This window comes from Dermacentor silvarum, chromosome 2 (genome assembly GCF_013339745.2).
Source record: "Dermacentor silvarum isolate Dsil-2018 chromosome 2, BIME_Dsil_1.4, whole genome shotgun sequence".
In the NCBI taxonomy this organism is placed as follows: Eukaryota; Metazoa; Arthropoda; class Arachnida; order Ixodida; family Ixodidae; genus Dermacentor; species Dermacentor silvarum.
In genome coordinates, this window is record NC_051155.1 from 162506092 (window position 1) to 162520655 (window position 14564).

General features: G+C 51.1%; 1 protein-coding gene across 1 annotated transcript; it reads left to right on the forward strand.

The window, feature by feature from the left end:
• Nucleotides 1–1185: 1185 nt before the first annotated feature.
• Nucleotides 1186–12929, forward strand: LOC119440520 (TBC1 domain family member 25-like). Its single transcript, XM_037705420.2, has 4 exons — nt 1186–1572; nt 1903–2205; nt 4900–5081; nt 11420–12929. Exons 1-4 carry the CDS (start codon nt 1186–1188, stop codon nt 12267–12269), a joined length of 1722 nt encoding a protein of 573 aa, XP_037561348.1. The 3' UTR covers nt 12270–12929.
• The last annotated feature ends 1635 nt before the right edge of the window (nt 12930–14564 follow it).

Here is a 14564-nt window from a genome sequence, read left to right on the forward strand (position 1 = left end):
ATCACCCATACAACCCACAGAAACGCACACGTTTCAATAAAGAACGAGCTCAAAGCAGGCACCCGAACCATCAATAAAGCATTAACTACATACCGCCCTCAGCAGTTGTAGTGGTGGTTTTGCAGCAGCTTCGCTGGACAGCCACTGTGGCAGGTTGATAACGACCGATAAGGGTTTATAATGGTCGGATCGAATCCGATAAGGCTGATAACAACCGATAAGGGTTGATAAGGGTTGGACGTAGTCCGATAAGGTTGATAATAACCGATAAAGCTAATTGATAAGTGTTTATGCTGGTCGGATCAAGGTTGAAAAGTTTGATAATGACACCGCACTGCGTGGAGATGAGCAAGTGGCACAATACTTACGCATACTTAGACAATTAACTCAAGTGGAGCTAATTGTCTTAAATTTTTTATGCGAAGCTTTATATGCTCACAAGTATCGGCGGCGGCGGTGGTGGTGGTGGTGGTGGTGTCACGCTGAAAGGTGGGCCGATCCTGGTGATAGCGCAGAAAGAGTCCTAGCTCAATGGCAAATATACCCCTGTCATGTGTGCCGATCCTTGCGATAGTGCAGAGAGGGTCTAAGCTTAATGGCACATCCCCTGTGGCTCGGGAACCTGTAACGCGCCCTTGAACTATACCCTTGTCACATGTGAGACCCAAAGAGACAAAATCACCAGCCCTTCCCTTGTCGAGAAAATGGGGGTAAGCGAAGCTTGTCGTCAGATACTAGCGTGAGGGCTTCCGAAACCCAGGCGAAACGCCAGCGAAAAGCCGCGGACCCTGAGTTGCGGGAGCGCGATGTTGAGGCCAAACGTCAGCGAAGAGCCGCTGACCCTGAGTTTTCGGCAAACGAAGCGGAACGCCTGCGACAGTGTCGTCTTGCCACAAGCTTCGCTTGTCCCCATTTTCTCGGCAGGGAAGGGCTCTGTTTCTTTTTCTTTGTGTTTTTATTTTACTGTGTTCTTTTTTTAAAAAATCAGGCTAAGTCATTCATCTTATTGCATCTGCAACATTGGATATATGCTTTTTTCGAAAATTTGCAGATGAAATTTGATATACACGTACGCGATCGTTGGCCCAGAGGGTATGAGCCACTAGTTGAGAGGGAAACAAGAGCTACCCAGAGTGCGCGCTCGCGAGACGTCCCCTCGTTCGAGGCAGGAGCTCGCTCATCGCCATGCTGAACCTGTTCAGGAACAACCGCGGTGGCAAGGCTGCGGTGGGGCCCAGCGGCCTTCGAGTGCCGCTGGCGCCGGATCGCCGCGTGCGGGCGCAGCCTCGCTACAAGGCGGCAGCCTGGCTGCTCTTTCTGCAGATGGAGAAGACGTTGGGTCGCTTCCACAGGGTGCTAAACCTGCCCAGCCTGCAGGACTTCCCGGCGAGCTCCCCCAGCGGCTCATCCACAGTTATTAGCTTGCCCTGGACCGGCCACAAGCAGGAGACGGCGTGCCCGCTCGGTGACCGAGAGTTCCGCGCTTGCCTGGACGACGAAGGGCGACTGCTCAAGCCGCAGGAGCTGCGTCTTGCCGTCTTCAAGGGCGGAGTCGAGCCGTCTCTAAGAAAGGTCCGCTGAGTAACTTATCTAAACAGGTATACTCAAGCCAATACATAGATGATATGTCGGACGCAACTGTGGAGCGCTCTAAGTTTGCCAACTGGAATTCTTAAAGTGGCCTGGTGCGTTCTGATCATCTCTATATAGGATCCAACGCCTATATCCTAAGAATGCCGGTTTGTTGCTAGTGTAGAGCAGATTCAGTGCTCTTCACTGTATGTAGACAACGAATCCGTCCACATTCCGAACGAGAAGTTGCTAACGGGGAGCCAGTCTCCGAAAAACAGTGCGTATATACGCTGCTGAGAAGTCCTTTATAGGCAACTAAATTCCGTGCAGGTCGTCTGGAAGCACATCCTGAACGTGTACCCAGAAGGCCTCACGGGCCGCGAGCGGTTGGCGTATATGCGTCGCAAGAGTGACCAGTACCTACAGCTACGCGCCGCCTGGAAGGCGCTCGTGGAAAATCCTGCCTACAGCGGCGACATCCAACTGGTCAGCAACATGGTACGCAAGGATGCATTCCGCACCGACCGCTCGCACCCGTTCTACGAGGGTGCAGACGACAACGCCAACGTCGTCTCTCTCTTCAACCTACTCACCACGTTCGCACTCAACCACCCGTCGCTGTCCTACTGCCAGGTGAGACGAAATTCGAAGCGAATGAAAAATTTCACCGACGATTACGAAACTCCCTAATGCGAAACTTGAGCGCAGCTGCTTAGGTGATTTCAATTCGCGATACATTTAGGCAAAGAATTTGAATCTGAACGGCAGGGTCCTCTCGGCGGCGGCGCTGAGCCTCTGCTCGGGTAGCTCGTTTAGCAGCAGCGGCAGGCGACGCACTTCTACTGGGTGCGTCGCTCATTGTTCAGAAAGCGTGAACGCGGGAACGCGTGGCTTACGTAAGCGCATTCTCTAGCGGCGATGGCGCAGGCTAAGTAGTACATGCGCAGTGTGTCCAAAGACCACGCCAGTGATTTGTTTCTATATATGGTATCGGTGGACGTGCTCGCCGCATGACTTAGTAATGACGTCATCGGCTGCGAAGTACGTCTTGTGCGGCCCTCCGCTTTCTTCTTCTGATATGTCGCGTCTAGACAATAAATAACTACATGGTGACTGTAGAAAATGGAACGTTTATTGTGTGCTCCACAGTCGTATTTATAGGGGTCGATGACGTACACGTCACGTGCTCCAGGTTGCCAGCCGGAGACGCCTCATTATCTTCCCCCTACAGATTGAGTCGGACAGGGGCCCTGCGTTGGCGGGTAGACCTTCGGAGTGAAGTCTCTGGATCAGGGGCTTGATCCGCCGGTATACTTTGGTTTCTCGACGCTGAGTTCTCCTGGCTTTGCCTATCCAGCCCTGACGGTCCTGGCATCGTGTTGAAGTTTGTCTGTGGATCTTGTTCTGTTGGTTGATCCTGCAGTGGTAGTTCTCGTCTTCGCACTTGGTCAAAATGTCTTCGTTGAACCCCTTGTTGAGTGTCAACGGTGACCATTCTTGCTCCCTGTTGTTCCCTCACTGTGGCTGGTATCCATTTGGATCTCGTCCAGCTTCGAGTCCAAACCAGTTGACCTTTTGCCAATTCTGTTTACTGTTCTCCTGGCGCTCTGCCTTTCTTGTTTGCTGGTTCGGCGTGATGCAGTCTATCTTCGTTCTTATTTGGTATCCCAGCAGTAACTCGGCCGGAGACTTGGCCTTCTTTGAGAGGGGTTCGACGGTAGCTGCATAAGAATCTGGAGAGTCTGGTCTGTAATCTGTCCTGTCTCATCTTCTTTAATCCGTCCTTGACTGTGCGGACTGTCCTTTCTGCCAAACCGTTGGACTGGGGATGGTATGGAGCCGTGGTGAGGTGCTGTATTTGATTCCTATCCATGAAGTCCCGGAAAAATGCACTGGTAAATTGTGTCCCATTGTCGGTTACTACGGTTCTGGGTAGACCGAACCTTGCAAAGATGACTCGTAGGGCGTCCACAGTGGTTTCTGACGTGGCTGACTTCATAGGCAGCGCTTCAATCCATTTAGTTGTTGCGTTTACTGCGACTAATATCATGTGCCCGTCCACTGGCCCTGTGAAATCTAGATGCAGGCGGCTCCATCTTTCGTTCGAGACTGGCCATGGTACTGGCGTATGTCGTGGAGGCATCGGTGCGGCTTCTATACAGACGGTACAGGCTCGTACTAGGCGTTCAATTTTTGCATCCACGTTTGGGAACCAGAACAAGGATCTCGCTGCGTTCGCTTCTTCCTCGTCGCCACTGTTATGTCGCGTCTAGACAATAAATAACTACATGGTGACTGTAGAAAATGGAACGTTTATTGTGTGCTCCACAGTCGTATTTATAGGGGTCGATGACGTACACGTCACGTGCTCCAGGTTGCCAGCCGGAGACACCTCATCTTCACTTTTTCGCCATCGCTCCTCCCCGCTTTCCTCTTCGCGCTCTCTTTGCTATCGCCGTCTTTCATCCCCTGCTGCGCTCCGCGTTCGCTCATTCATCCTTCGCTGTGCTCGTTCACTTGGTTATACGCCGAGGCACGCCGACACTCAACGCAGGAACGTGCGCCTAAGAGCTGCGCCACTGCTCTATAAAACGCACGCTCGGCGTTTGGAAAAAAATGACAGCAGATCCACGAGGTGAATGATGATGAGTGGGCGAAGCTCCGGAGGGAATCATCGGATCTCCCGCTTAAGGGGACGCTAGCACAAACGCGTTAGAAACGTGCAGTACTCTCTAGTAAGGGGGAGCGGCCACAGCGTCTTACGCAGCCATTTACACATGCCGGAACGTGCACCGCGTTGGCCGACGCCATCACATGACTGCTGAGAGAGTATACCCCCCGTATTCATAAACGCTCCTCGACTTGAACTTGACTTGCCACCGCTTTGGGCAGCGCGTTCGAAACGCGTTGAAGGTAAGGTGGAGAGGCCACAGCGTCTTACACCAGCTTCTTACACGGGCCGTAACGCGCTAGCACAAACGCGTTAGAAACGCGCTAGAAACGCGGCCTTTCGTTAATGTTGGGTATTTATAGCCATCGTGGTGCGGTTGTCCATGTCCGCTTCGTGGCGTAGTGGGCTAACGCCGCGCGCTCGGAAGCGAGGGGTCCCTGGTTCGATTCCGCGCTACGGACACAACTTTGGAATTTTTTTCTCAGACTGGTTACACACTACTACTACTACTACGACGGGGACGGAACGGGTGCCGCCATAAGGAGCTTCGCCCCTAAAAGAGAAGCGTGAAGCGCTTCGTTCTCGCGTCATATTGTGCAGTCTTTGACGAGAAAGCGCAATAATACTGTGCGCCCTTTTGACCCATTCACGCACAGGGCATGAGCGACCTGGCGTCACCTCTGCTGGTGGTGATGCGGGACGAGCCGCAAGCGTACGTGTGCTTCTGCGCACTAATGCGGCGCCTGGGGCCGAACTTCAACGTGGACGGCGAAGCCATGACGCTCAAGTTCAAGCACCTGTCCGATCTGGTCGAGCACTTCGACTCGGCTTTCTTCAGGTACTCTTATTATAGCAATATCGGTTGCTTTAATGCGAAGTATTCTCCGAGACAAGCCACTTTTTTGTACCGTTGTTTTAGGGTGTGTCAATGCACTCCTCCTCCCCCGCACGGAGCAGCGGGAGAGGAGGACATCGAGACACTCGAGTCGTTTTAGTGGCGAAGCACCTTAGGGCGCCGAGCCTTGTCCCTCCCTCGTCGTCCGTATAGCTCTGGTTTGCACGGAGTCCGCTAAGGGCGCTGCGGTCGTTCCCGACGCGCGCTCTTTCTCTCTTCAGCCATGGATGGTAACGGTATACCGTTACAGAAGCTATAGCTTCTGATAACGGCGCGCCCGCTATGGATGAAAAGGCAAGAGTGGCGGCTCAACTGCAAGCGGCGTCGAGGGCTCGTAAAGCTGCTGCAGCACGGTGACGCAGACAACAAGCGGACCCGGAGTCTAGGGCGCGGGAAGCTGCAGCAAAACGGCAACGCCGGCAAGCGGACCCGGAGCTGAGGGCTCGTGAAGCATGCAGCAGCACGGCAACGCCGGCATGCGGACCCGGAGCTGAGGGCTCGCAAAGGTGCAGCAGTACGGGAACACCGGCAAGCGGACCCGGAGCTGAGGGCTCGCGAAGCTCGCGCTTGAACCGAGCATCGGCGCAACCAACCACAGGTAGAGAACGCTTCCGGCCTTTTGCCGCCGCTTCCCGCGCTCGCGCCGCCTCTGGGTCCGCTTGCTGGCGTCGCCGTGCTGCTGCACTGATCACAAGGCAATGTTCGGGGGATTCACGGTTACCCGAATGATCCCCCGGTGCTTCGCCCACTCATTATCATTTACTTCGTGGATATGCGGTGATATTTTTAGAGTCGGTGGCGCGGCGATGATCTCAACCACGTCACTGCCATGCCCCCGGCACATGCTTCCCCGTTTCGACGCCGTCCGCCATGTTTACACTATACCTGCGCGATGGGCGCACAGGTGAGCGTATTCAAGCGCGAACTGAAGCGCCGCAAAAGAAACTGTGAAGGCGAGATATCGCAGGGAGATGGTAAATAAAGTTGAATAAACAAGGCGAACAAATTGAGGTATGTGATAATAATCAGATAATATAAAAAAGTCATTTTTAACACAAGCGTTTTACCTCGGGTTTCACGACTGATTTCCGGCAACGGATGTAACGGATGTGATAGTCGCCATCTAGGAGCGGTGAAGCAAATCACTGCATTGTGACACTAACGAGCGCCGACAGGGAGCGCTTCGATATCACAGCACAACGGAGGGTCCAACGCGGTGTAGCCGAAGGAATGCCAGCTGACTGAAGAAGCAACCAAGATTTTTTTTTTTTTTTTGCGCGAATCCGCAGCCCGCAAACTTTTGTTTATGACTTGCATTTCCCCCAGCTTGACCAATTGACTGCAAAATACGCCTTGGAAAGCGAGAGATATGACTCGGTGCTTTTAAATGGAGAGCTGAAGTCGCGGCAGTCTTGCATCTGTGTTAAATAAGCGAACTCATCGCGCGTCTTCCTGCACGAAGTATCAAGCTGTTTACCTGAGTCGACAGCCACGGACAGACATTTTTCAGCAATTTTCTGAGCCATCAGTAAATAATTGAATGCCATGTTTGTATTCATGGCGAAATTACCAGCATAACACATTCACAATACCTACAATTTATTTGCGATAGCAAACACACAGCGCTTGTGCAATCGCAGTACTCCTTCAAACGCGGAGAACTTTTCGGCTCAGTGGCTTACTCATTAGTTTTTTGCGGTAAGCCGCTGTGTCCGTAACGACTGCGCCAATATTTAAGAGTAGGGGCTTTATAAATTTGCTTGCAATTCATGAAGAAATCGCTGATGCATGCTTTTCGTTTGCCTGGCAAGCAAAAAGAGGGCAGCTCTCTAAGTGAGGACAAATTAAAGCTCCACTGCTCCAGTTTCCTCCACTGGAAATGCGTGAAAACTTAGACCAAGCTTTTTCTTGGTGCTCGACGTGCAGCACGGCACGCAGCAGTACGGCATGTTTTTGAAAAATACAGTAAATTACACGCAGAATTTCAGGCGAGATTATAAAAACAAATCACTTGCCTCAATTCAATGTGGTACAACAATGTGAAATGCATATGAAAGCATATATGCTAGTTACACAGGGCCTTCAGCAGCAACATTTCCAAGTAACATATAGTAGTTCGAGGCTTGAAGGAAAAGCCGCTTCAGCACCACTGATGTATAGTGGGAACTTCACAATGTAAATGCGACGCGCATGCAAGGGCCCCGAATAATTAATTCGGCCGATACATCAGGCTGGAGAAAATGTACTGCAAAGTTATTATTACCGCCGTGATTTCTGTATATGAAGACTTCTGTGAACACAGCGCTCGACCCAAGAACGTAGCCATACAGTGACCACGATGATGAAATACGTTTCTTTTTGAAGGGAACAGCGAGCGCAAGAAAAGAATGACGAGCGTGGTCAGGGGAAGCGCTTCGGCACAGTAGCAACTTACACAAGCAAGCACTGCATTGTGACACTAACGAGCGCCGACAGGGAGCGCTTCGATATCACAGCACAACGGAGGGTCCAACGCGGTGTAGCCGTAGAATAAACAATAGAAGTATAGCTTCGTGCATAGTTCCATACAATAATTATACAATAAACAATCAAAAACAATATTAATATTATCCGACAGCAGGAAATTAAACACAGGAACTCTGGAAGAGAAGCCAGATGTCGAAACCATTACGCCATGGACGAAGGCCTCGACACGCCACATAAGACGCCCTTACCAATTTATCACGGGCAAGGTAGTGCATTGAGATGCTTGGCGCGCTTCGATTTGGCCACCTCGCCAAGCTGAACCGTTGTAATCAGTAGCGATTGTGCGTGTTCGCAGAGTCTTCTGCACTTCGAAAAGTATACATTGCTCTGAAATTTACGGCAATGAAGGCATATAAAGCGCAATAAACAAAGCCACGAGAACGTCTAAATTCACAAGCACGAAGATCAGACAAATCCACGTACTTCTGTGGCCTCGTGTGGGTAGTTAGCGTCGCGGATTAGCCTGCAGCGGATTAGCGTGTGGCGCCTCGTCGCCTATATGGATTGCGGCTTCAACGTGCATCAGCAGTGCATCGCCTACTGCTTCGCGCTTACGATGGCACCACCTAAGACAACTGCTGCGCTAAGAGGCGCAGCAGTTGTCTGCCACTGGCATTTCTGCATATGTGCGCGTCGCAGCTCGACTGGCTGCCGTATAGCCACTACGGTGAAGGACAAGAGTCCTCGTACCTTCGCCGAAGCCATTCGCCAGCAGGACGGCGCTCGCCAACAAATCTGCAACATGGTCGCCGCGGCCCGCAAAACGTGCGCCTTTCGCTACAGCGGACCGCGAGTTCACGAGGCAAACGTGCAACAGCTTCTGTGAAGACACGTTTCACTTTCGTGTTCTACCGATTCCTATGAAAGAGGGATATCATATCATGTACGCGTGGTCTTCATTCTATAAGCACGCGTCGCCTTTCGTGCTACGACACTATTTAGCATTTTTGCAGCCCCAGTTTATAAATGTCCATGGCGCATTTCCGTCGCTAACGCAATCATCCGGCTGGCGTTGGCGGGTCCGATCCCGTCATGCGAGCTTTCCTTGCGACGTCATGTGCATGCTCCGTATGCATGTGGTGTCACTGGTGTCAGCAGCACCCGGTGCAGTCGCCCGCCCCTTGCTTCCTTAGGTCTTTTACCTCCTGTGTATAGCGCCATTACATTTTAACATCCATGGAAACCCGAGTCGACGGGAATGCCAAAATGTTTGCCTCAATCATTCCGTTACCGTGAACTCTTGCTGAGCCCCGCACACCCTTGAAGCTCCAGAACACATTTTTCTCGTATACAGCCCTGCCATACTGATACCACAGCTGTCAAAGTCATGTACATTGCTGAGTGTATGTACATTGTACATTACATCGCCTAATGATCACCGCCCATGCATGCACCCCGTACAGATGGTAAACCAGCGGAGCTGAAATGTGCGGCCCTGGCATATGAGCCACACGTGATTTCTTTCTTTCCTTCCTACCGTTCTTTTTTCTTTTTTTTTTTCTTTCTTTCTTTCTTGTACCTGGCTCATACCCGCATATCCAATGTGGGCATGCGCCACACGTTATTTTATTATCGTTAATCGGGGACGTAACTGACGAGCATGTGATGTTATTGATGTCATGACCATGTTAGTCATGTTAGTCATAGATTCGTACCCTTCCATGCCAATTTTGGTATATATATCAAGTGAACGAGACGCGAGTTTTCGACAGGCTTTCGATAGCTAGTGCTTTAGCGTGACACCACACCACCACCGCCGCCGACACTTGTGAGGGAATACAAGTATCGCTTGAAAAAAACAAACACCAGTTTCGGTCACAACCCCATTTATACAAATGAAATGCCCTGCATCAGAAATAACACCCATTTTCATTGCAAATGGAATTGCGCTCACAACAAAAGCTTGCGTGTCTTTGCTGTAAAGTGCTCAAAAACATTGTCAAATGAAATTGATGTTGTGATATCCTGCTCTATAAAAGGTAGCATCAGCCAAGGAAGTCGCTCCTGCGACATGGTTGTTGTATACTTGTCGCTTGGTCTTTACATGCATCAGCTTCGAAGATGTTATTTCGCAGGAGGAGCACTGGTTACAGGAATAATAGGATGAAAAAAAAAAAAAAACACGAGAGAAAAAAACGTAATCGAGAGTTCCTAGCCCCATTGACAGCTTCGCTGCAAGAAACATCGCACTGACATGGATGTCCATCCGCGAGATCCGGCAGCCTCTAGCGATTTGAAACCTCAGTGCATAAGATGATCGAAGATTATGATGCATCGTTTTTACAGCGAAGCTGTATATGCCTTGGCGAAAACACTCGTGGTCCTACCACAGAAACCCTCCGGCGGAAATAAACCTATCGAAACCTCGCGTCTTGTTCACTTGGTATACCACTTGGTATACCAAAATTGGCATGGAAGGGTACGAATATATGACTAACATGACTGATAGGTCATGACATCAATAATAGAATCGTGTTACATTGGCGGCGGTCACGCCGCCTCTGACAAGAAGTGGTCCGTGTCACCATGCAGAACAGCCACGTTTATTTTCCGTAGCGAATATATACTAAATAAAAGAGGGAAAGGGCAGGGGAAAAACAAAGGGAGAGAATAGCGCATGTGCGGTCCACACTTGGGCTTATCACGGGAAGCGCGTGCACGGTAACACATCGCATGCTCGTCAGTTACGTCATGATTAACGATAATAAAATCACGTGTGGTGTATACCCGCATTGGACATATATACGCAATGGATATGCGGGCATGAGCCGTCGAGAGCAGGAGCGAGAGAGATATCGTCGGCGTCGCACCATAGCCTCGGCAGAAGATCGGACCCGCGATGCGGGGCGCAAGCCGCAATGTCGCGCCGATCCGGCGGCTCGTGCAGCCTATAGCTAGACAAAGACGTAACCGATAGTTGAGAAAGGTTTTAGTGAACCGTCGGGATTAACCCAGTGATAAACACTGGGGCCGCACATTTAAGGTTCGCTGGTTTACCATCTGTACGGGGTGCATGGGCGGTATAATTTTTTTATACAATTATAACATGACATGATACTCGGCCTTAACTTTCTCTCCGCTTACTCTAGGCTCGTCGATCGGAACTCCCGCCTTTCTTAACTTTCTCATCCTCTTGATCCATCAGAGTCACCCAGATCCCACGGATTTTGTTCATGTGACGCCACCAATCGTCACATCATGTGTCTGTCGCCTTCCCAGTCTGTTCCGGATGCTGACTATATCTCCAACCCTATCAGACTGTCGTCGTACCAACGCACAACGCCACGATGGCCCTTACGATGCTGACTTTTGCCGCCAACCGTACATGCCTTCCCGTGCTATGTTTTGGTCTTAACGAGTCCTACCATATAGGTTCCTACCATAGGGGATATCACTAGCCACCATCGACGCCTTGCCAGATCACCCATCCTGAGGTCTGCCCATTGTCCTGACGACAACCTTAAGCGAACGATTGCCACAAACCTACCGCCCGACTATATAGCTGACGCTCTCTGTTTTGCTCTGTATGATCACATTATCATAGAAGTGTTTCCAAACCTTAGTATATATTAGCCACGTGTCATCCGCTAATATGCAAGAACTGGGTAGAATCACTACAGCTTCGGAAATATGTCTCTTACTCTGCTAAGAGTTAGTTTATTAATTGCTAAAAACAGAGCTCTTTTGCACGTGACTCTCCTAAAATAATTTCATAACGCGACTCAGGCAACCGGGATCTTGCAATCCGCTTGCAGGTACCTCGAGAAATTCGGCGCCCACGACCTGCTCTTCTGCTACCGCTGGCTGCTGCTGGAGCTGAAGCGCGAGTTCTCCTTTGACGACGCACTGCGCATGCTCGAGGTGCAGTGGAGCTCACTTCCGCCGATGCCACCCGACGGCGAGCTGCCCCTGTTCGAGCGGCCCTACCAGTTGGACGAGGTCCTGCCACGTGCGCTGCTGTCGGCGCACGCCGGTGCCAGCTCACAGGGTGAGGAGCACGCCATTTGCCGACAGAGCCCGCAGCCGCCAGCCCCGCCGTCGGTGTCCACTGTGTGCGGCGACGAGTCGGCAAACGGTGACAAAGACGAGCAGGATGTCTGCAAGCCCGTCACCACGTCCGTCACACAAGAGCTGAGCGCGGAGCTGAACAGCATGAACCGGCGGCTGGGCGCATGGTGCGACGGAGACAGCGCGGGCAAGCACGCCTCTGACACGGACGACCCGGCCAAGCCGAACAGCACTAGCGAGGACCATGCGTTCGAGGAAGGCGGCGCTTCCTCTAGCGGGGCCTGTACGCAGGACTCGGGCGCTGTGCCGCGGACGAGTGCTTCGAGTTCCGCTAAGACCCGCCGCCGACGTGAGGTCAACATGCGGCTGCCACGGCCGCAGGAGCTTGGCGGCGGCAACCCGTTCATGATGTTCCTTTGCCTAGCGATACTCACGCAGCACCGCGACGTCATCATGCGCAAAGGCATGGACTACAACGAACTGGCCGTGCATTTTGATAAGCTGGTGCGCCAGCACGACTTGCCAAGTGTGCTCCAGCAGGCCAGGGCCTTGTACTCCGAGTACTTGAGCCTCGGATGGGACGAACCGTGGGAATAGCGCCCACGTGTGTGAATCCGCGATTTCGTACTCAAATGTAGTGGAGGCTGGCTATTCTGACCCGATCGGGTAACCTAGGTCGTGGGCTGTCAGCTACAGTTGATGTGCTGCACGTCTCCCCAGTGCACGTCAATCCTTCTGGCAGCCCAACGCCGTCCATTTCAGGCAGCCTTATTCCACGCATAATATATAGTGTTTAGATCTCTGTGGTCCGAGCCAGATGCGCAGTACTTAATTTCAGAGCACTGCGCTTTCATATGAGTGTACTTCGTTATCACCCGGTTGGTTGACTTTAGATTGAATTGCGCTCCATATATGATTTCTATAGGGCTACGAACGTGCGTGTGTGTTGCCTTCACTTATATATGTTGGCTTATATATATTTGGTTCAGAACCATGCTTCAAAAAGCCCTGTTATCGCCATGGCCGCAAAGAGAAGTGTATGATTGACTTCGAGCACCATCGTCAGGCCAATATTGTACTTGCAGCGAAACCAGCAATTGATCGAGGTTGCATTGTGGGCTTGTCGAAGGCCGCAGCGCCGGAACAACCGATAAAGTTTTTCATAAAGGTTGACTTGGAATTGTTGAATGAAAGACGTTGGTGCCACAACCTTCAGCATGCTCTGTTTTCTCCTTTACATGTGCTGCAGCAATTAGCTTTATATGGCGGTTAGCGTGATGACCACAATTTTCGGCAGAGAGAGGACATTGGTCGTAGCTGTTCAACATAGGTATGGAGCGTGTATTCTGTGAAGCGAAGCACTAGAGGCTTTTATTCCGCCTTTTTCACGGCCCGACGGCGCATATGCGCCCTGCCCTGGCGGATTAGTCGCATAATGTTTTGAAGGGTCGCCGTGTACCGCGTTGAAACTCCACTGGTAGCTCGACGTCGATGCGGTACAAGACTGGCTTTGGTACTGCGACGGGCTTTCTTGTCGACGGCACCATTCGACCGAAACCCGCGCGATAGGCTGTCGAACGTACCGATAACGCGATAGCCAGTAGTGCACCTAGGATCTCTGACAGTTTGCCAATACCATCTAAATCTAAACAGCACTAATTTCAATTTCTTGACGGGAAATTGTCAAAAATGCGCTATTTGCGTACTCGCATACGATTACGCCTCTTACATCTTAGTTGCAGTACTCAAAGACGCAAGGAAAGAAAAGGGGTTATGCAAAAGGGTGGGTTAACTCGGCCTCAGTGGGGTTTACACCCCCCCGTCAGTGCGCCACTGGCGATAGCCGCAACGCCTTCGTTGGTATATATAAATAATCGCGCTCAAAGCGAGTCAAAACATGCCTACGAAGGTGAAAGGTTGAAATGCGCAAGGCTTCGACCCTCTCAAGCCGTGCACGTGAAGTTTGAACCGCACAATGTTGATCCTATTCAGCGAAGGTTGGCCTGGCGCCGTCGAGTTCGTGCACGCGCTACCGGCGGACCTGTACTGAAAAGTAAGCAAGTTAGGACGAAGGATACTGCTTTTATAGTTCAGTTCTGGCCTTCACGATTTGAAATAAACTACTCCTCGCTTCGCACGGCGCGTACACAATAAGCTGCAAGCGGCGACACAGCGCTGTGCCCAACATCTGTACATGATACGTCACCGTTCCCGTATGCTGCCGCTCGTATACGCAACGTAGATGGGTCGGTTTGTACGTGTTGGTATGCTCACGCATTTCTTAATTCCTGAGATGTACTGTATATCTCTGCGTCAAACGCGAAACAAGAGACGGTACATTCGGTACAGCAGCATAACCAGCTGCCTCGCTCAGTTACATACCAACAGTGTCAGCGATGGCATCCGCGTTTCTGCGGGAGAACAACACGGCGTTTAAATGAGCACTTATGTGAGCACAATTTTCTCTAATAATGCTTTATGACACGTGGAAACTAAGTATGATGAAGTTAAAGAAAAGCGAGAATCAGTAATAAATTAACAGCCCGATATGTTGAGTAGCTCTGGCGCTCATATACTGACTCGTCTCACGGTGGAACAACGCGGCTCATATGAGCAGATATGTGTGTTTTATTCGACGTTCTGCTTTTTTTTTTTTTCATATCAGCGATGCACCTTGTCCCCAATTTTTGACGCTAACAACAATCTGTAGCTGTAGATGTCGATGTAAACAAGCGCACCGCTTTGCTCAATCCGACGCGGAAGGCTGCGCGCTCGGAAACTTCTTATTTATGCAAAATGCCTAAAGAATGTGCAAAAAGCATTGAAAGAAAAGCGAGGTGCAAGTGCAGGAGTCAGCGACAACAAACTCCAAAGCAGCCGCGCCGGTAGAGG